At 46.0% G+C, this 22,263-nt stretch overlaps 1 protein-coding gene across 4 annotated transcripts in view; it reads right to left on the bottom strand.

Annotated features, from left to right (window-relative positions):
• EPHA4 (EPH receptor A4) overlaps positions 1 to 10,442 on the bottom strand; it is a 101,776-nt gene extending 91,334 nt beyond the window's left edge. For 2 of the 4 annotated variants that reach the window (XM_075716370.1, XM_075716371.1), the window contains exons 1-3: positions 10,352 to 10,394; positions 9,390 to 9,457; positions 4,317 to 4,980 (exon numbers count right to left, since the gene is read on the bottom strand). In XM_075716370.1, coding sequence (XP_075572485.1) covers positions 4,317 to 4,962 — 646 coding nt within the window. In that variant the 5' untranslated portion in view covers positions 4,963 to 4,980; positions 9,390 to 9,457; positions 10,352 to 10,394. Of the gene's footprint in view, positions 1 to 4,316; positions 4,981 to 9,389; positions 9,458 to 10,351 lie in introns of those variants that run through there. The other 2 variants (XM_075716369.1, XM_075716372.1) reach the window with 2 other exon arrangements.
• Positions 10,443 to 22,263: the final 11,821 nt, after the last annotated feature.

Raw genomic sequence — 22,263 nt, 5'->3', positions numbered from 1 at the left:
TCAGACAGACTGTGTTTCAGTATCGCTCCCATGCCCCTCCTGGTAGCTTCCGTCTTCTGAGCTCCTTTTAAAATGTAACATGTTGAGTCTGTGAATTTTTTTTATTCCCTGCCAAAAATAATCAACCAGAAAAAAAATCCTTCTGAAATCTCAAATCTGCACAGTCTTAGTCACCCTTCTGATTACCCTTTTGTGCAGCCAGACTGTTCATCAGTGTTATTCTGACAAAAAAAGTTGTTTATGACTAAAATGGGAAAGTACACACAAATTACTTCACTTTCCCGCCCCTATAAAACCCACTATCCAAAAAATCTTATCACGGAAAAAAAATGTAATTAGACTGTACCCTTCTGATGTAAACTGAACTGCTGCTCTCAATGATCACAGCCACTCTTCAAAGCCTCCAAGATAAAAAGAATCTTATCATTCAAATTATTACTTCTTAGGGATGCTCTTATCAAAGTTCGAAGGAAAATTCTAAAAACAGCAGTGATATGAAACCAGGACTGAGCCATATTTTAAGTGACACTGGATTTTCTGCCAATTGGCCGATTCACAACTCAAAAAAGCAAGTGTAGATGAAGACAAAGCTGTTGGCTCTCATAACCTTTACAATATCACAGTAAAAATCTCAACCGTCTCACATATTTATACTAAGTGGCAGGTCTAAAATTGAGATTTGTAATTTCACAGCATCAAAATCATCACAGATGGCTACAGTCTATTGCTTCTTTAATCTGTCTTTTCTCCTTTCCTGCTTGTTTTCCCCCCTCCTCCTTTGAGTTAAAAAGATATGCATTTTATTATAAAGAAATCGTACCTATATCCAAACCACATTAATATAATGTGTAACAAAACAATTTACATGACAATGATGCATACAAGCAAAGTTTAAAATTACTTTATGTCTCAACTTTGCCCTGAAGCACTAATTACCTTAGCCTTGCGATGCGCCACTAGTTAGGATAGTTTCATGTTCCATCAACAATATTCCACATTTATGCTGTCCTAAATGGGTAGCTATTAATGCAAGAAATTTGGGGGAAAAAAAATAATAAATAAGTAATTTTAAAAAAAAAAGTCACCAGCCAGTTGGGTTTGTGTTGTTTTTTGTTTTGGTTGGTTGGGGTTTGTTTGGTTGGTTGTTTTTTTTTTTTTTAAGCTTCAAGTTCACAGCTACAAATTCACCTGTAAGAAAAGAATCATTGTTCACCTAATATTTCTACCTATCCAGGCCAAGTTTGTGGAACCACTCCTGTGACACACCTGTGAAGTTTCCCAAATAAATATGGATTAAATACTTGGCTCCCTTCCCTTTCTGCCCTGCATTTTTGCGTAAATATATATACACACACACACATTCAGTAAGACAATTATCAATAAAGTCAGCTAGAAAAAAAAATAGCAGTCAGAGGAAGGACAGGTTTTTGTCATCATATTCAGACACCTCCATACCACCAACACAATTTTTTAAAAATCCTGTTCAAGGTCAGAGAGTCATTAACTCCCACTACAGGAACCACTTTAGATGTGAAGTGGCTTCCCATTACGCTTCCCACACACACATCAGAAATTAAGCAAAAGCAGCTCAAGGAAAATGTATTATTTAAATAATCGGAAGGTCAAGCAAACCTGAAGCAGCTTTTAGGGCAACCCAAGCGCCAGCTGGCCCGCCCCGGCACTGCGCGGCAGGGGGCAGGTCCAGGAGAGGACAGGGAGCTCCGACATCTCCCGCGGATCTCCCAACAAGCGCAAAGCCCCCATCCACCGGCCTAAACTGTTTCTGCCCACCGAGCTTTTGTCAAACATTTAAGATCTTAATCAATCCTAACTCTGACCCGAGGATCGCAGGGGAAGATGGATGAGGAAAGTGACCACCTCTGACCTTTCCTTGTCTCTGTCCTGCCGCAGCCAACCTATTGAAAAACAACTGAGGTGGAACCTGCTCACCAGCCCCAGCCCGCACCCCTTCCCAGCCTTTCCCAAACTCAAAGTCCCTCCCTCCACCCCCAATCCTCTGTACCAAAACCACAGGAATCCTCATCACTTCATCATCCTCCTCCCCTCCAAAAACCTGCCAGAGCAGAACAGTTGCTGAACTATGAAGTTAAGAAAAGGGGAAGCCTCATTCAGCAGTGTCAAAGGCCAAACTGCTTCAGCAGCCTCGCTGGAAACCAGAGAGCAAGCTGCATAGTTCCAGTAAACTTCATGAATTCATGAAGAGGAGCTTCCTGGTAAACTGTTCTGGCTGGAGAATGGCAAACGTGAGAAAAGGAAACCACAAATAGCCACTGATGAAATGGGTTTAGCGCTTTCAAATTACATACTGGCTCCAATCCTCGCAAAATGACTAGTACAGGCCAACTGCACTTTGCAGAGCCCAAGAGACAAAATGTTTCTATCTCCTTTGTAAATACGGCATCCCGACCTTCTTTTTACTTGGGAAACAGAGAATTGGGTTTCCCGAGCACAAGCTTCCCTGGGTGCAGCTGAGAACTGATACGTAAACTGACACTCGTCCCCAAGGTCTGGTCCAACACCACAAAAATAAACTAAAAATAGCATCCCACTATCACCACTGCCCACCAGCAAAACCTCAAGAGATTTCCCTTGAACAATACAGGATTTGTTAGGCAATTAGCTCATCACGTCTGGGCCACTAACGCCAAAAAATGGTAGATCTGTGTCCAGACTGACCCAGTACTGACCTAATAGACCTTTAGGAGAAGGTCAGATAATCTCTGCGCAATAAACCAAGATGTTTTTTTCCCCCATTCACTTCCTCCTCTCACAGCCCAGGCTGTAAAGGTGTCAAGAAGCTTTGCCCAGAAGTTAGAGCTACTGGAAAGTTAACAGCATCTCCCCAGCCACCACCAGCTCTCCCCAGCAGCACCCAGTCAGTACCACAGCCACAGGTTCACATGTTTAACAATACACAGGTTTTCAAGTTTCCATTTCACCGGATTCCAAAAACACTGAGTAATTTACCCCAGCCAGGATGCCCTGTCATCGTGCTGCTCATCTTGCGGTTCTCTACAGCCCATGGTAATTTTGTTGCCAATACGGCACACTTTGGCTTTTTCCATATAGCAAAAACACTAAAAATGAAGGCCAAAGTTTAAGCTTTGGCAGAAAAGAAGTGCTATATAATTTAAATGCATAATAATGAACTTCATATTGACCATAAATTATCATTTAAAAGAAATTAAGTAGGACATGCAAAAGACACTGTTCTCTTGGGAGTCTAGCACAAAAGCAGTCAGTTACTTGCTCTGCTATCTTGTTCTCAGTCTCAAGATGAAAAAAATGACCTAGTGAAAAACACACCAAGAAGATGCGAAGCAAAGTCATCTAGCTCCAAAGAACCTTTCCCAAAAACATCGGTCCAAATCCACTAAGGAGCTGAGCACCCAGCAAAATTAAGCCCACTGACCTGTGCAAGATTCCCTTTGAGTGATCTTAATTTATGCTTACACGAGCAAGAGTTTAGAAGCCAAGGCTAAAGATATTTTATTTATAAACTCCCTTCTCTCCTTTCCCAACCTTTTCCAACTTCTTTTTCCAGAAGGGGGAGGTGAAGAGAACATAGGTTTTGAGGTTTTTTCTTTTTAGGATAATCTGTCTTTTATACAAACTTTAATCCCTAATTCTGCAGCACACAGGATGGTGTGTGTGGGAGGGTGGGGTGGAGACTTCTAGCATTTCTAAGAGTATCCTAGCACCTCTATTATTAAGCTGACAATAGAGACCCTCTGAGAAATGAAAATATTTAACAAAGGCAGCAGTGTCAAATATCAAAGGGTTATTTAGTGCTAAAAATTTGCAACAAGTAAAACACTGAAGACTTCCCCTTCCCAAAGAGGAAAAATAATCCAGCTAAAACTCCTGTTCCCCACCTCCCAGACTGGTTCTTACCCCACCGCATTATCCAGAGGAGACTTTGCCAAAGTTTCCCGTGCTTAACAAAGTTCACTTCAGATAAAACTTGAAAGATGTGTCTCTTTAAACGACGGTAGCTTGACTGCACTGTTTTGCAGTCATTCGCATTTTGGTGACTATCGTGAGCCAATTCAAATTTAGGCGCCTGCTAGAAAATGTGTTTCGCCTTCTGCCTATTATGGCAGTATCATTTGTTTTGCATTATATAATTCTTAGCCTTGCCACCTGGAGCTATTGGACTTCTTCATTAAACCCCTCTGTCCCACTGCATCCCACAGGGGCTGCTAATTACTGGCTTTACTCCATTTACTCTCATCTCCGATTCAATTATGCATTCAACTAAGCCCTAATGAAGAGTACAATATGGCTCATCCTACCTTGGCATTCACCATTACGTTCTTCGTAGCCAGCATTGCACAGGCAGTTGCCAATGGGCACCAGCCATTCGCCATCTGCCCCACAGTACATTTTTGGCACATCCTTCTCTTCCGAGTTGTTGACACAGGAGCCGCGAACCTCCACCAGAGAGGATGTATCAGCCCCGGTAATGGTGTCTGGAAACTGTGCCAGGTTTCGAACTGTCAGCGGGCACTTCTTATAGAAGACGCGAACAGACACCAAAGCAATGCAGGCGCCGACGTCCTGAAAAGCCAAGTAAAACCCTTTCTTGCTGAGCGGTCCCACATCCCGTATCTCTGTATTCAGCTTCATGATCCTGTCACCGATGTCCACCTGGGTGAAGCTCTCATCAGCAGCAATGGTGTCAATCTTGGCAAACTGGCTCTCTCGAATGAAACGCTCCTTATCATTGTTTGATTCATAGTAATAAAGGTTGAAAGTTTCTTTGCAAGTTCCCATGACACCTGGCAGGCTGTTGCAGTCTCTTAACGTGAACTTGATTTCAATATATACCCTTTGAGCCCCCTCACGGGGAATCCAATCAGTTCGTAACCAGTTATTCTGACTGGGCTCCATCACATTGCAGACTTGATAGGTGCGGATCGGAGTGTTCTTCTCATCCATAATGCTTACTTCCTCCCACTGTGAAGAGGGAAAGGGGAAGAAAAATGCATCAGTATTAAAAGGAAGTACAGAGCTTCACAGCAAACATAATCTGCACTTCCAAAACTAACGTGGAGATTGCATTTTTTCCATTACAAGAAAACAAACCGGGAAAAAAAAAAAAGCCAGCAGACCAAGCCATAGCCAGGACCTCAACTACTTGGACATTAAAAGAAGAATCTGTTCAGGAGAAACAAGCTCCAAATCAAGTAACACCTCAAGAAGCAAGCATGTGTTTCAAAGGCCCTCTGAACCAATCCAAGAATATTCTATCGACCAACGATGTTTATTTGCGCTACAGTTCAGCCCACAGGACCCTGCCTAGATCAGGGCTACACGCGGCACTTGACAAACTCATAGTACGTCACTGACACTATGGTGTTTCCCCTGAGGCAGACAAGGCAGGAAACACATGGACCCCACTTCGTATGTGGGAACATCAAACAGTGAGATCGCATGACTTAGTCACACAAAAAGCACAGGGCAGACACAGAGCAACATCCACATTTCTGGCACCACCACCGCATATTTTAAACTCTTAAACCACCCCTTATTATTTCTCTAAGCTGCCAACTATTTTCCTGGGCTAGCAATATCCCAGTCGCACTCACCAAATAGTCTTTACTTTGGAGGGGGGCAGAAATAGCTGTCTAGAGAGAACTGTGTCCTTGACTTTGGTGGCACTTAGAGATGGAAGGACAGGTAAGGAGACAACATCATCAGTCTACCAGCAACGCTGCCATAACTTTGCTATCCAAACAAAGTTTCTTATTAGTGGGAAAAGAAGGAATATTACACATCTTGTGCTAGAGGAAGTGTCAGGAAATAGCTAAATTCATATTCTCAAAAACCCAAAAAGGTTAGCAGAGAGGGTAAGTGCTGAAAGAGCAGGGTAGCAGCATGCTTCAAAACTCTTACACCCCTCAAATCAAGTTCAGGCATCTTCAGAAGTGCCAAACTAACAGGCAACATAGTTACGAAACAACAATACATGCAATCCAAGGAAGGTATGGAAAGCAGAGATCTGGCACTAATTCAGTAGTTCAGCATGATGAACTTCTAAAAGGGAAGCATGCCTAACCAACAGTTTCAAAATAAATTGTTTTAAGGATTATCATAGACAGAAGAAAGTTTATCACAGTGCTTTCCTGGTAGGGAGAGAGGGGGAAGGAGGGGCATTAGGGAGAGAGATCTTTCCAGCAAAAGCCCCACAGCACTTCAGTATCAGAAAAATCCTTCTTTAAAAAAAAATTAGATATAGTGTCTGGGTTTGCAGGTGATACAATGAAGTGTATAAATTATCCTTGGAAAACAGTAGTAACTTTAAAGAAACTTCCCAGAAGTGCTTTTCAGAACTATTGAAGCCGTGGCTTTGATAAACAGAAGCCTTCTTAACATTAATGGGCTTCTTGTATAATATCCTGCCTTCTTCTCACAAGGATTGCTCTTATGCAAGTGATTTTTACTTAAAAAGATTCCAGCTTAGCTGAATCCGTTTATAGAATGACAGTAGTTAGCACCATGAGTCACTAGGAGCAGAAAGAATAATTTTTTATTTGCTGCCTAGAGATAACGGCAAATTAAAATGAACTGGGTGGGGAGGGGGGGTGTGGAAATCAATACTCAGCATGTCACTCCTTTTCACAGAAAAGGAAAAAAATAAATCTTAAAAAGTCATCTATCAATGTAAAGTGTAACACGGTGCTAGCAAGAAGACAGAGTTGTTTAATTTACAGCTGCCACAGAGCTAGTTTACCGTTACAATATTGTCTTCATGATCCATCACTTTCCGTTCTGCTTATCTTCAGACTGTCTATGCTACCTATATTGTGTGTGGCACAAGAGAAAGGAAGAAGCAGAGGGAAATAATACTTGTTGATGGGATTTCCTTTAGTACATTTATACAATGGAGGATGTTGCTAGAGGATTCAATAAAGAGACCGCCGAGGTCAACGGACAGACTGCAACTCAATTCAGTGAGTTTCAGATCAGGTTCTGCGCACACCCCTGGCTCCTGACAGACACACAAACATACAGAGCTGGGTTTCTTTTATCATAAACACACATATACAAAATAAACCTCAGCGTGTCCTACTGCCAGAGCTGAAAATAAGTACAGCCCCAGATTTCCAGCCACTGTAAATTATTTGTAACTAAGTATGTGGTCAGAGCTGTAACTTTTTGCTTTCAAGCTGAAATTAACTTTTATAATTCAACTCTTCCCACGGTTTAAAGACGCAGGGTAAAACATTCTGGACACAAAACCTGCTTTTCAACTGTGAAATGCAAGAGTAAATCATTAATTACATTTATAATGCAATTCATTAATTCCTCCAGGGCTACTATATATTTGATTACTGCTAGTCACTGCTAAATTACTGTGTTTATCTACAGCCCTTTTTATCCACACAACCCTCACACCTCAGGAACTGCATGGTGCAGATCTAGAAAAATACCTTTTGTAACAGAGAGTAAGGTGTACACAGTTAAAGAAAAACTAGCACTGAAGGACAGAATCTTCCCAGGAAGATTCTGCTGCTCAAAATAAATCTGCAGCATATGAAGTTAAAATAAATGCTTTCCAAGCACTGTATCTCAGAGACAGACCACGTACTCTTAAATTTTTCACTACTGGCTTAAAAATAGAACACACGTACGTAAGTTTAGCGAAACGAGTCACGTCCACAATACAGCACACTTTTCCTTCTCAAGCTTGCATGGCGCTTTCAGAGAAAACATGGGGGAAAAAGGAAAATCCAACAGCCATTAATAGTCCTCTGATCATCAGTTCTACTACCAACTTATTAAAACTTGTATTTTAGGCCCTATGTTAATATACAGCGTAGATATCCCTTGGAGAGCCATATGAAAGACCCCCTCTCATTAACTGACCTTTCTGGGGTACAGGATTGACAAGGAAGCCCGACTCGCACCGAGACAGAGCTGTACCTTTCCACACTGTCAAAAGATGAGAGCAATTGCCCGCAATCAGCAGTGAACGTGCACCGTCGGCGCTGCCAGCGGCCTGCCAATCACTTCCCTGCTCTTTGAAAAAACGCGAGTTTTGGGGACAGCACAGTGTGCTCAGGCAGAGCGCAAGCCACGACTGTAGTCAAGTTCACCCAGAACAACAATGGGGGAGCAAAACAATCCCCCATTCTCCCACGTTATGGTTATTCAGAGCTTATGCATAATGCATCACCAACCAACGCAACCTCGGATTCCTTCCACTCACTGCTGTTTCCTTAGCTCTGCTTCTTCTAATTACGAGTGGGAACGCACACAAAAAAGTAAATTTCTAGGTTTCCTAAGGAACCCAGTGCTTTGCTGCGCACAGGTCCCGATCTTTCAGCACTTTTATTTTTCAATCAGTTTGACTTAGTTACTTTTGCTTAAGCGTACTAAGCTGCTTTACTTATTTAATATTAAAAGGATTTGAGGTGGTTTGGGTTTTTTTAATATTGTTTACTGTGCATTGCTGGCATTTTTCTTAAATTGTTCGCTTTAAGAAAGAAAAGGCCTTTCTAATTGTTTATTAAAAAAAAAAAATAATCAAGAGATCCCATGAAGCACAGTCTCCACCAGATCCCACCGACTCCAAAGTCCAGCGTTCTCAGGAGTTTCCCACAGAGGTCCTGGGCACCTTGCACGATGGGACACAGATGAGGGAGCAGCAAGGTGCCCATCCACTAAAATAAAGCTAAATTAGCAGAGATACCTTGCCTGCAGCTCACTAAGCAAGGGGCTCTAAGCCCCAGCGATGGCTGTGTGAATCTCTCAATGCCATCACATCACCATCAGCAGTCAATTCAAGCAATCTTCTCTTACAATTGTATCTTCTTTGAAAAGTACATAAAAAGAAACTCCAAGGAATCAGTGTCGAGCACTGGGTGCTTCAGTTTATCCGTTCAGAGACCAAAACATATGATGTTTACACCCTGAAATAGGACAACTGTCCCGTCACACCAAAAGGTCTATCTTGTATATTGATCCCTACTCCTTCATCCAGAAATAGAACAGCAATTGCCCAGAACATCTCCCAGCCGAGACGGCCCATAGATATAATAATTACAGTCAAGAATGCCAGTTCACTCGCCAGATCACATTTCTTGTTGGTATTTCAGTTTTAAATAGGCATCTAAGCCCACGCCTCAACCAATCTCCTAATTCTGAAGCCTCTTTTCTGCCCTTTTGGTTTCCACTTCTTCTATGACAGAACTATCCAAAGGGAGTATAGAGTTTCTCCAACAAAGAGTAATTCACTTGGTAAGCCGGGGAAGAAATCTGACCTCCTCACCACAATCAACAATAATCGAGCCATTAGGACCCTCTGAAAGTTACTAATCACCCCCTTTACCCTTTTGATCAGATAGCGGTTTAAAACTTACCCCTCCTTCCAGGGGACTCGCTATCCACCCCAGTTCTCCCTGAACCGATCTGGAATCCAGCAAGGTAACTGCGGAAAGGTACAAATAAAACAGATTAAATTCCAGCTGCCAAAAGGCGATATTAAAATAAATCGTTCACCTCAGCGTTTCCATATGCGCGGAGCAGGATCGCATCCACCTCCAGCTTGAAATGAAATGTTATTTCCGACTGCGCCAGTACCTTAAACCAATTTGAAACTCTCTCCGGTTTAGACGAGAGGAACGGCGCGGCCCCCCGCCGCCCCGGGCGGGGGGCACAGAGGGGTGCTCCTGCCGTGAAGGGGGGAGCGGGGCGGGACGGGCCGGGCCGGCGAGCGGTGCCTGTTCCGCCGCCCGGCACAGGCGCGACTGCACGTTGGCGACCGGGGCGCAGCTGTCACTTCTCGGGAGCCCGGGAGCTCGCCCAGCCCCGGCCGGGCACCGGCAGAGCCGGCGGGGGGCTCCCCGACGGGGCCGGCGCCCCCCGCCCGCACGGCGGGACGGCCGCGGAGACGCCGCCGAACCGTCCCGCAGGACGGGCTGCGGCACGGCCCCGGGGAGCGGCGCGGAGCCGCCGACAGCTCCCGGGAAAACCGGTTTCATGAGCCGCCCGCCCGGCACGGCGGCGCCGCTGCGGGAGCGCTGCGGCCCCGCGGCCCGGCCGAGGGCACCGGCGGCGGCGCGGGGGGACGGGACGGGACGGGACGGGACGGGCGTGGGCCGCTCCGCCCCGCAACACCTGCGCCGGGGCCGCCGCGGCGGGCGGGCCCCCCGGAGCGCCGCTCGGCAGGTCAGCGGCTGCCGGACGCCCAGCCGCCGGCCGGGGCGGCGCGGTCCCGGCGGCGAGGGCCGGCGAGCGGCGGGGAAGGGGGCGCCGAACTTTCCCCCGGGCGCCCCGCCGGGGGAACACGGGGCCCGGCCGCGGGACGCGCGCGGCGCCTCACCTTCGTTGGCGGGATAGACCCGGGAGCCGGTGACGGCCCCGCAGACGCCGACGAGGAGCGGGAGGAGGGCGCAGATCGGGACCCCGGCCATGCCGCCGCCGCTCCGGCCGCTCTATCCCAGTGGAATAACTGCCTACATGGGGCGCGCGTCGGGCGGTAGACATTGCCAAGGGGGCGGGGCGCCGCCTGCCCGTCAGACCCCGCCGCCAATCGCCGCCCGCCCCGCGCCGCTCGCCCCGCCCCGCCCGGCCCCCGCAGCTCCGCGGCGCGGAGCGGGGAGCGGGGAGCGGGGCCGGGCGCTGCGCCCCGCGGCGGGGGCTGAGGGGCGCGCTGCCCCGAGCTGGCCGAGCGTAGCCGGCGGCCGCCGGGAGGAGGGCGCTGCGCGGAGATCTTTAACATTAACCGTGGCCGGACACAAATGACAGAAAAAGGAGGGGGGGAAAAAAAAAAAGTTCGGAGCAGCCCTCACGCTCTCCCCCGGTGCCGCGGAGCGGCGGGGGGAGCCGCGGGCGCGCCGCGCAGACGGGCCTTCCCCGCGCCGAGGCCGGGGCGGCCCCGGCCCCCGGGAGCCTCCCGCCGCCCCGCCCCGCCCCGCCCCGCCCGCCGCGGCGCCACCGTTGAGCAACAGCGCCACCTGGCGGGCGCAGCGCGCCCCTGGGCGGCCGGGGGGGGCGGGGGGCGCCGGGCTCGGCGGGCGGCGGCGGCGGCGTCGCCGGGGAACGGTTTTCCCGCCAACGCCGGGGGGCAGCGGGCAGCTCCCGCCGTTTACCGCGAACGTGCGAATGTTTAATGCTTGTACGCACAAGGGCAGCAGCCCGGGGGGCTTAGGAAAAAGCCAGGGTTAGGAGCGATCCCCTCTGAAGGCTGAGACCCGTAAGGACGCAGGCGCTCATGCATACAGCCCTATTCCCCGGCTATATGTGCGATATATACATATACCGACCCCCACGGTTCAAGGCGGCGGGGCACCGCGTAACACCCGCACTGGCCGGCGTCTTCAAGGCGGTGCAGAGGCTGCGCCTGTTAACGAGAGGCATGCAGCCGCAGCCCTGCTTTGCTTTGGACGCTTCGACCATGAAACTTTTACTCTCGATGCGTATTTAGGAGAAATCCGCAGTTTTTAGAAGTCCGCGAAGCCCTGGCTGTACGGGCAGCGGCAGCGCAGCGAGCGCTGTCCTTAAGCGGCCAACGCTGCCGAAGCAGCCCCGCGGCCTGCCCCGCGGCCTGCCCCGACGCCTGCCCCGACGCCTGCCCCGCGGCCTGCCCCGACGCCTGCCCCGCGGCCTGTCCCGACGCCTGCCCCGCAGCCTGCCCCGACGCCTGCCCCGCGGCCTGCCCCGAGGCCTGCCCCGCGGCCTGTCCCGACGCCTGCCCCGCGGCCTGTCCCGACGCCTGCCCCGACGCCTGCCCCGCGGCCTGCCCCGACGCCTGCCCCGCGGCCTGCCCCGAGGCCTGCCCCGAGGCCTGCCCCGCGGCCTGCCCCGCGGCCTGCCCCGACGCCTGCCCCGCGGCCTGTCCCGACGCCTGCCCCGACGCCTGCCCCGCGGCCTGCCCCGACGCCTGCCCCGAGGCCTGCCCCGAAGCCTGCCCCGCGGCCTGCCCCGACGCCTGCCCCGATGCCTGCCCCGCGGCCTGCCCCGAGGCGGGCGGCCGCCTCCCACCGCCGCACGGTGGGGCCGGGGGCGGCCGAGCTCCGCCGGGACCGGCTGCAGCCGCTCCGCTTCCCGACCTGCCGAAGCGCTGCCTGCCCACGGCTTGCGGGCTCCGCTTCGGCGGCGCCGTCGCCGCTACCGCTGCCAGCAGCGGCAACAGCCCCCGCCGCTGCCGCTCGCCGAGGCTCCGGGAGCGGCAGCTGCCGCGGCGCCGCCGCCGCCGCCCGGGCGCTCGGAGCGGCCCCGCTGCTACCCCGCGGCGCTGCCTCCGCTCCCCGCCGTGAGCCCGGCGGCGACGAACCCCGGCACGGCGGCTGCGGCCCCTGCCCCGGCGCCCGGGCAGGCGGTGCCCTCGGCCAGGGCCGAGGCCCGGCGGCAGCAAAGCCGGGAGCGCTGCCCGTGCCCGGGCCGCCGCACCGGCCCGTCCCCCCCGGCGCCCCGTCCCCCCCGTCCCCCCGGCTCTGCCCGCCGGCCCAGCGGGATCCAAATTCTTCCCGGCTTCGTCCCAGCACCCCGGCTTCAGGGGATCGCACCCAGACTCCCCACAGCTTTTTCTTCTGTCTGGGGTAAAACGAATTATTGCCACATGAACTTCAGTTTAAGCGCAGAACCCCTATAGAAGCTCGGTTAGTTAAAAAAATATTTCGAATACGTCTTAAAGTTGGGCTAACAGTTCTGTGCAACGGGAAACATGCCAGTCGTCAGTCAGCTGTTTTCTCTTTAAATCGCTCTACTTCGTCCCAAATTCAAATACCTGTAAGGCGTAAAGCTTAGAAACGCACTCGTACTAGTACTTTTTGCTTCAAAATACAGAGTATCTTTCACCTGTTTCAATTTTAGGTCAAGGTCTGGGTAGGGTGCGTTTTCTGGTTTTAAAACCGCCTCAAAAAGGTTTATTAACGCAATATTTACAATGAGGTTTCTACGCTCTGAGGCTCAGATTGTTTTCCTTTGCCCTGAACTTTTATTTTGGAGCACCCACTGGCAGAACCTTAAAGATAACTCTGCAAAGATAGCTGGTGTATTTTTCTCTTTCTGTAGAAAATAAACCTTTCACGCAGCTGCTTGGATAATGGGAGTTAGAAAACAGTGCAGCACAGTCAATGCAACTGTTAAAACTTGTACTTCCTGACTTTAATTATCTACAAGAATTCTTGGCCTAATGAGGAGGAAGAAAAGGATTAGTTCCTTTTTTATTATTTACACAAAAATATAGGCAGTCCTCAATTAAAGCAATCTGAGGGTTCTTGTTTTCACGTCTTTGATGCATCTGACAGACCTACTATAAGTCAGGACAAACTTTATGGGAATGGTGGAGCATCAAAACATCTTCTTTTCTTCATTGAAGTTATTTTTGTTGCAATGCCAGAAAAGTCAGTTGTCGTAGAAATACTACATACTTTGAAACCTTAAAAATATTTCTATTAATGCAATTTTAATTTGTTTTAAAAAAAATCACATAAAATAAACACAGACAATGTAAAAAGGGCCTGCAAATGTCATAAAGTAAAATGTTTGCAATTCTACCAAATCCATTACGTTTTGGCTCCAAGAAAAGTTTTTTTTTAAGAAGCCTTGCCAAAATAATCACAATTTCCTTACTTGGTGTCATTTCAACGGATCGTAAAAGCCCAGCTTGGTTTTAACAGATGTCATTGATCCTTGGACTAAATTCTGTTCTCAGCTTCAGCAAGTAACTCCACCGTACAACAAAGTACCTGACATCAGAATTTATTCCTTAAAATTTTGTTACAGCCGTTGGATCTGTTACATTTTTCTTAACTGCCTATTAACTGAGCAGCCTGCACTGCTGCCAACCTGCCGGCTTACATTACTGTAACTCACTATCAGGAGTGATTTGGCTTTGATGGGAACTAATCATGTTTGCACCATAATCAACTTTACACCATTTAAACGGTCAATTTAATGCAGCTCGAAAAAGCACAGCCAGTGTCTGTGCTGTTTGTCTCAGATCTTATATTTGTCTCAGCTCCTTATTGAAATGATATTCACTTGCAGCACACACTGTAATAATTATGACAATGTGTTAAATGTTTGATCCTGTCTGCTTCGTAGAGGTCAACCCCAGCTGAATTATTTAGGGAACTGTTTATAGGACTTGAATGGTATAGACAAACAGGCACATGAACACACAAACATGGAGTTTTTGAGAAACTGTAAATCATCTTGAAATGTAAGGACTGAAAGATTGGTTTATTTCCTACTCATTCACAATTCGTTTTCCTCTTATTTTAAAACATCAAGGGAATGTATTAGTATACAAATAGTTGGGCATTGGCACATGTGGTTTGTCTTGGATGTATTTCTGTAGGTGGTATCAGTTCTAATAGAGCATTCTGAATAGATTTTAAGTGTCTGTCGCGCACATACACTTACACGCATGTAGTTGGTTTACATTTTGCCCAATCGCGAACACAACACTCATAAGTTAAATAGTTCACAGACCCCGAAAGGGCTGTGATTTTGGATGAACATTCTGTTCTATTTTTACTTTATCTTTTCATTCTCCATTTTTCTATGTCCACCTACTCATGCTCGTCCATCTCCCCAGAAGCTTTTTGCTGTCAGTCAAGTGACAACCTCAGTAGGAAGCTCTATGTGTTCATGGGCCTCCTGAGGCCCAGCACTACATTTAGACGGGCGAAAAAAAAAAAAAAAAAAGAGGAAAAAGAAGAAAGCGGGGGGAGGCGGGGGGGGGGGGGGAAGCACAAGCTCTTCCTTTAGTATGCAATTCCACAGCCTGCAGGAAAAAATTCACCCGGCTCCTCTGAAAAGCCTTTGCCCACCAAAATGCAATCCCACTTACTCCACTCCCACAGAACTTCCACACTACTCAGCTGTTTGCAAAGGAGTGTGAAATAACCCCGGGAAGTTGAACACGCACACACAGAGTCTCATTGTCAAAGGGAATAATGCCCCAAAGGTGCACCTTTATCAGGCTTGGCACCGCAGAGTAACTGCCGGCTCCTTCCCAGTGCGAGTGCTCAGATGTGCCTAGCCTTCCCCTCCCTGGATTTACTGATTCTTGATGGACCTGTGAGTATCAAACATTTGCCGATAAATTACTTGACAAAATTTATTGTTAGCTATCGGAGAATAACAGCTTTTTATTTGATAAGAGTAAGATTTCATTCCTCAGGTCATGTTTACGTCAGATGAAGCTGCAGTCTGTAATACGAAAAGCCATAGCAGGAGAACTTCTACATGAAGGTAATATGCATTTCTATAAACATCAAGCTGGTGGAATGATTTTGTTTCAGCGGGGATTAGCAGGAGTTTTGCTGCTGACCTCAATAAGAAAAGGATCAGGTTTATAGCTCATTTGCAAATCCACTCTGAAAAAAAGCGAGCTTTAGGCACTGCAGATTATTTACATTTCCTTTTCTTAATCGTGATCATCATCACAAGAGTTTGCTATTTGTTACTGCCTTGATGCTGATTACAGGGCCTGTGACAGTGTCTTTATTCGGACTAGGCACATGTGGTGACTTGACAATACACGGACAGGCAGATGCATAGATTTTTTGCCTTTTCTAACCAACAGTGCTAAGGAAAACTAGATTGTCGTAAGTGAAATGTAACAGGATTTTAATGACAATTGAAGTCGTACCTTTTATTACATTGCTCCTGACAACACAACTCAGATCTCATAGTCTAAAATTTATAATATGCCATTATCAAGTCCCTGAAAGGAAATCCGAGCCCCAAAACTATTTACAAAGCAAGGAGTGTTTATGATGCAGTTTATGCTTCCTAAAATAAACAAACATTAAAGGGCACTGGCAAAAGGTAAAATCTGAAAAGCAGTACAGACTGAGCAAGCAAAAGAGAAATAAATGCACCAGGATGTCCAACCAGGTATTACCTACCGCTTTTCACCTAATAAGCACATCGAATGTAATAAATACAAATGCCCACCTCTGCAACGTAGGGGTCGGCTTAGCTCATTGCTGCTCTCACCCTCAGTAAGACCAGGGGGCAAGCAGCAACCTGCAGGTTTTTTTTCCTGTGGAAGTGTGACCAATAAAGCAGTGCAAATAACTGTGTAAGGCTGCAGGTTGTTTGCAGTGCTAGCACAGATGCTTGGCAACCCGGAGAGGAATGTGCCTGCCTACGTTTCATTGAAAGGTTATTTAAAGCAGTGGAGGTTAACAGACACCTTAATTATTACAAACTGCTTTTGAATGTCGCTGGCTTTGTACTGCCAGTCCTTAGCAGCTGCGCTTCTTACTCATTCACCATCGTTTGGGAGCAGCATCGGCTTCCAGAAAATAGAAGTTAGCGGGACGAAGATGTAGGACTGGGGCGCGCTGGCCTTGCAAGCGGCGTTCGTGGGAGGATCGCTGCTGGCAGCGGCCAGGGCCACCAGCCAGAGGGGAGCCTGCACCGGCGGGCTCCTCCTTACTGCTCCTTGCAGCGGCTGCAAGGGAGCGTGCTCCATTAATAACAAAACAAGTGTAAGCGAAAGAGCCTCTGCCAAAAATTGCGGGGAACCTGTAGCGATTTCAGAGCAGCCTTTGCTGAGATTGAAGGGTAGAGCTAAAGTCCAAGCAGAGAGAATTGCAAACTACATCCAGATTTCTTTAGAAGCACACACCCATTTTTCTGCAGTGGGAAAAAAGTATTTAGTCAGACAGACTTAGTTTGCCTCTTTCAAGAACAGGGTCACAGTTTTAAGATTTCTGAACTAGATTTTGGCCTGTACTAAGGTAAAGTTGAATTTTAGTAGCAGCTTAGCTACTAAGCTTTAATAGGTAAGCAGAATTGGGCCCTTAATGTGAAACAGAATAAATCTAAAATTAATATAAATTAAAAAAAAATGTTTCCCAGATTTGTTTTCATACTGGAATTTTAGGTTTTCTGCCATAATTTACTGCACGTATTATTTTTTAAAAAAAACAAAAGTACACAGGATTACTTCTATAGCACCACTAGATGTTCTGTATCAATAAAGATAATTTTTGAGCAAAGTCTCTGAATTGTCTTTTTGGTAAAATAATCGAAAGCACAGAGTGTCAGAGCTCTAATTCATTTTTATTCTGTGTGTTCAGAGACAGCAATCTTTTCAGAGATTATTTATGCAATGATGGTACCAATCAAACTGCATCAGAGACAGGTTCCCTACAGAGCACTGAAGATTTCTGGCACTTCTAATAGAGGGTAAATCCTAATTAACTCAGATTAAACCATCCTATCTGAGATAGTCCACCCATTATTATGAACAAAATATTTGCAACCATGTAGAAGAAAACTGTTTGTGTTAAAAGTAAGGAACAAAACCAACCCCTCCTTTTTGAAAGTGTGCTATTTTTGTAATAGTAGGGCAGAGGAAGACTCTGCCTTTCTTTAGACTTAAACACAAAATCCTTGGGTTTTGTTCTAGAAAGTGGAAAGCATTTGTGCATTTTTTCTGTGCATGCAGGCATGACTGATACATTCACAGGACAGGAGAAAGATTAAAATTGGGAATTTACATCTGGGAGAAGGGCTCTGCCCCGAGTTCTGCACAGACTTCCTTATGGACCTTAAACAGCCACTGCAGCAATACTTTTGAAATCGGATGTAGGCGATTACCTTAAACGCCCACGGGAAAACAGCGATGCTAAATAAATATCAAGTTGGAGATATCTGTAGACATCCAGTGCCTGTTGCTCCATTCTTGCAAAGAATATGGAGATGTACAGTTTCATTTGGTAACATCCATAAGGCACTGTGGGACTTGCGGTCTATAGGTTGGCCAGCCTTAAAGTAATAATGATGAGCTTACCTCAGAATCTGAAACCTGTGTTTCTCTGTCCCGATTTCAGAGAAGCTATAGTTACAAGAGAATGGTTGTTTATTATCTAAGAAATTATTTGTCCTATTTTAGGGGAACCACTAACTGGGGAAAATGAGCATATGCGTGTGTTCTAGCTCAGTGTTTGCACTGATTTTATAGCAGGATATTCCAAATCCTGGATTAACTTCATATAAGCAGAATAGTAGGCACAGAAAAGAAAACTTGCAAGATGGACAATGGAAAAAACCCACCCCTTGTTTTTAGGTCAGAAAAGTGGCAGCCGTTGTTTTCCTCAATACTGTCACTGATCTTGGAAGAGTTCAGAGAATAAGGTAGTTTGTTGTGCTGGGCAACACTGCCACTGTATTTTCTTGTTCTCTTTTTATTTATACCCATCTGCTGGGTCTTGTCAGGTACTGAGATATTCTTGTATAGCTTCTAGCACAACCAGATCTCAAATCCACTCTCAGGGATCCGAGCATCACTGTAGCATTAGAGCAAAAGACGTGCACAGGTCTGTACCTGCATCCTGCGTTACACAGGCATGAACCTCGTTTTAAGAATTTTTTAAATTTATGACATACAAATTAATTCCTTTTATTTCATAGGCTGATGGCACCAACAAACAGTGTTTCTTCAGTTGCAACCACTCTTTTGTCAAGTCCCATTCCCCTCAGTTTTTTTTCAGCAGTAACCATCTCATTCCTTTAATGGAAGTCAGCCCCAAACCCTGAGTGTATTTTCTTGTACACAGGTCTGTAGCAGCAGTAAAGAGCAGGAACATATCTCTCTGAATTCTACCTTAAGGCAAGGTTTCCATTAGAAATTACTCATTGGTATTGCTTTACTGAGACAGTCAATTGTAAGACTTTCCTAACATGTATGCAGCTGATATTTCCAACCACATTTTTTCCCAAACATTTCCTCTTGCAGTATCCTGAGGTAAACAGCAAAAATATTATGTTGGGGAGAAATGTGCAACCACTACAACTTTTACAGGCACAAAAATGCCACCCTTCCCCTCAGCTATCTCCCCTGCCCATCACCATTATTAATCCTTATTCACATTACTCACTGGCCACAGTTTCTAACGCAGACTAAAATTAGTAGTGTAAAACTTGCTTACCCTACTTGAACAATGGGTTCAATTCTAAGAGCGTGACTAACTATTTGCCTTGACCCGTTGTGATCCCTTGTCCCTCATTTTAAGGGCTTGCACAGCACCAGAAAAACAGAAAAGAGCCATTTTCAGTGTGTTGGAAACAAAAGGAAAGGATTACCGGTCATTTTTTTGTCCACTCCCTTCTGCACAAAGGGAACATGCATACTAAACTACATGTTTTTTCTTCCCTTGACTTCTATCTGCAACTTTCATCAAAATATATCTTTGGGAGAGATCAAAGTAAAAGACAAAGTAGATTTGTTTGAGTTTCCCCCACCATTCCAAAATATCCAAAAATGCCAGCAAGATACTCAAATAAAGAGCCGTAAAAGTAAAACAGATTCCCAGTGGTGACATCTGTTAGTATAAGGATTATCCAAACATCTCTAGAGTTTTCCATAGAAATGCCATGATGACTTCCTACCAAAAGGCAGCTCAGTCTAATAGCCTCCTTGGCTAAATCTACATACAAAGCGTGTTTCTATATTTTGTTGGCACTAAGAAACCCACATGCTTGTCTTGACATGGAAATAAAAAGAGATTCACAGCGAATCTGAAAATGTATACGCTGGAGAACCAGTTTAAACTGACCTTGGGATTAGAGAAGTATCTTTTTGTGAAGCTGAACACAATTGTCAATGCATGGTTCAGTAAAAAATACATTTCTGCTGAAAGCAACTATCGTTTGGTGCAAGATAGTTTCAATTTAAGAGAACACCAGCGTGATGAGGTGGTCTATAAAGGAATACTTTCTGTCTGTTTTGGATAAAATGACTTGTTTTACCTATGAACGCGAACACACATGCAAACATGTACAAAACCTGAGTAAACATGCTGCCAGGCACATGGATGGAAGAAAAACCGAGAAGGACCCACTAGAAACTATGCTGTAGACAGAAACAGAAGCCACAACGCTATTCCAAAGTTGTTCCCAGCCACGTCATTCTCCATTTTCCTCATACCTCTCAGGTGGCCTATGGACCACCTACAAACTCAGCCTCGCAGAAAGCGTTATATACAAGACATGGGTATTATTCCATTTGTATTAGTTTAAGAAGCCATCTCACGCCAGTGGAATTGCACCAGTAACGATGTGAGGTTTAACACCAGCAGCTCCACACCCCACGTGGAAATACCATGATGGTTTCGTTACACTAGGAATTTCCCAGAGCCCATAAACTGATGAATAAACTTTACCTGAGGATTGCAACAATATTTATAGCATTGAGAACGAAGCCATTAGAACTCGATGTTTCCAAAGCCTGAGCATAGTTACTAAGAAACTTAATTTGGGAGAGATTTACCAATACATCAATGAAATTAAATATAAGAAGACAGCATTTACCCTGATTCCGATGCATGATGTTTGTGAGTGATAATGATTTTTTTCTCCTTTAATTAAAATTCACTTTAAAGTGTTCTCTAAATAAAACATTGCTTAAAATGTAGCATCTCCTTAAGAGTCTATCACTCACATGAAGCTTTCAGAAACAATCACTGCAACTTAAAAGGCACTATAGGATACTTAGACTAGAGTTATCTCACAACATGTTAGATGGCTGCTTTGTTATTTGAGCTTTAAATGTTAAACATGTGGAAGCAACATGAAAGGATCTTCCCTGTAAAGCGCATTTTCCAAATTCTCTCTATCTGTTATTTAGAACCCCATAAAGATCTGTGTGTGTCTACCCATCTGCAGCCACATTTATTTTTACATGTTTTTGAGTGCATATCTCTCAGTGTCATAAGGTCTTCATAAATAAATCAACCTACTTAGATCTGCATGCTTTGAATAACAAGTCAGCCACCAAACCAGCAGATGGATACATTTTTAATTAGGTAAGCAGTCAATGCCTTTTGGTTTGAAAACTCTCTTGTTTCTCTTAAAAAGATGGAAAGTAACCAAATTAAATCCAAAATTGCAGTGGGACAGCATAGTGGTTTTAATCTGCATGTAGCTGCAAATCAGCTTAGAGCCCAGCCTGTGTGACAACTTGAACAAATACAATATTTTATATCAAGCAAACCTCAAAGTGAAATATTTAAGGATCTTGCAAGAATACATTGTAAACAATATGTATTTTTCAATAACACATGTGGTTACTTATGCAATCTTCTCACTTGAGCAAGACTCTCTGATCTTAATTCATTTACTGTGTTGCCTTTGCAATCTCTCAAGCAAAATATTTTTAAGCAGCAACTTTTAATTTACATAATCAGACATACTTTCCTGAATAACATGGAAGAAACTCAGAATTAACAACATCTTGTACTGCTTAAATAATCCATGAAAAGAAACCTCAGCAATTCAGTTAACTTCTTCCCACAAAAAGGTTTTCAGTTTTGGACTCGGAACAAAATTTAGCATGATGGATACACGTCTTATCCGCACCAAGCTTTCCACACTCCTCTGAACTTTCCCAGCTCCAGAAAGTCCAGGTAAATGTTCCAGAGCACGCCAGCGCTGGGGGGAAGGCTGGCCCATGCTGCGGAGCCCCAGAGGAGACCTCCACGTGCTGAGGACTTCCAGGACACCTTGCTGCCCGCGGGGAATGGGTCAGCCCCACGGCCCCTGCCTTGCTTCTCCCTGATATGTTTACCCTATTGGCTCCTGTTAACCAAAACAAGGCCTTTTGCGTCCGTTTAATTCTTCTTCCCATACGAGTTCGGAAGTTTTCCTGTGGTTTCCCAAGTGGTCTTCTCTCACTCTTCTGAACTAGTGAAATGAATCAAATGGAACAACTAGCAGACTGGAGCATGCAGCAGCCCTGGCCATCATGCATCTTCCCCAGCTGGTGCAACAGGCTGCGGCTTCGTGGGGTAAGGGGGTAAGGGTAGACACAACGGCAAATCTGACTGCCCGGGCAATGCTGGCACTCCTGCTTCTCCTTTCAAGCAAGAGGAATGACCAAGAGGTAGTGTTATCTAACACAAAATTAAGATTGTCTCAGTGTGACTGAGTAGTCCAGAAGATTGCCCTTTGAATAACAAGGCTTCTCTGGCAGTAGGCGAGTCATGGCTTCTCCATGGGCAAATGACCACCTTCTGCTTGGCTAAAACCACCAGTGCACCACGTTTGGTGTGTACATTGACCCCAGTTTGCAGTTTTTCCATGCACAATACCCAAAACTGTCAAAAGAACTTAAGTGCCCAATATGAGGGTCTTATGTTGGTACTGAGGTGACAAAATAATTTTTTTTCAATCCTTATTCGGTTTTATGCTTACAAAGAAAAAAAAAAAAGATTTTAAAATTCACAATTTATGTCTGGAAAAACTCCAGACATAAAATCTGATACT

This window comes from Pelecanus crispus, chromosome 9, assembly GCF_030463565.1.
Source record: "Pelecanus crispus isolate bPelCri1 chromosome 9, bPelCri1.pri, whole genome shotgun sequence".
NCBI classification, from domain to species: Eukaryota; Metazoa; Chordata; class Aves; order Pelecaniformes; family Pelecanidae; genus Pelecanus; species Pelecanus crispus.
The sequence above is the reverse complement of the archived record's forward strand: the minus strand, read 5'-3'. Positions and strand labels throughout refer to the sequence as shown.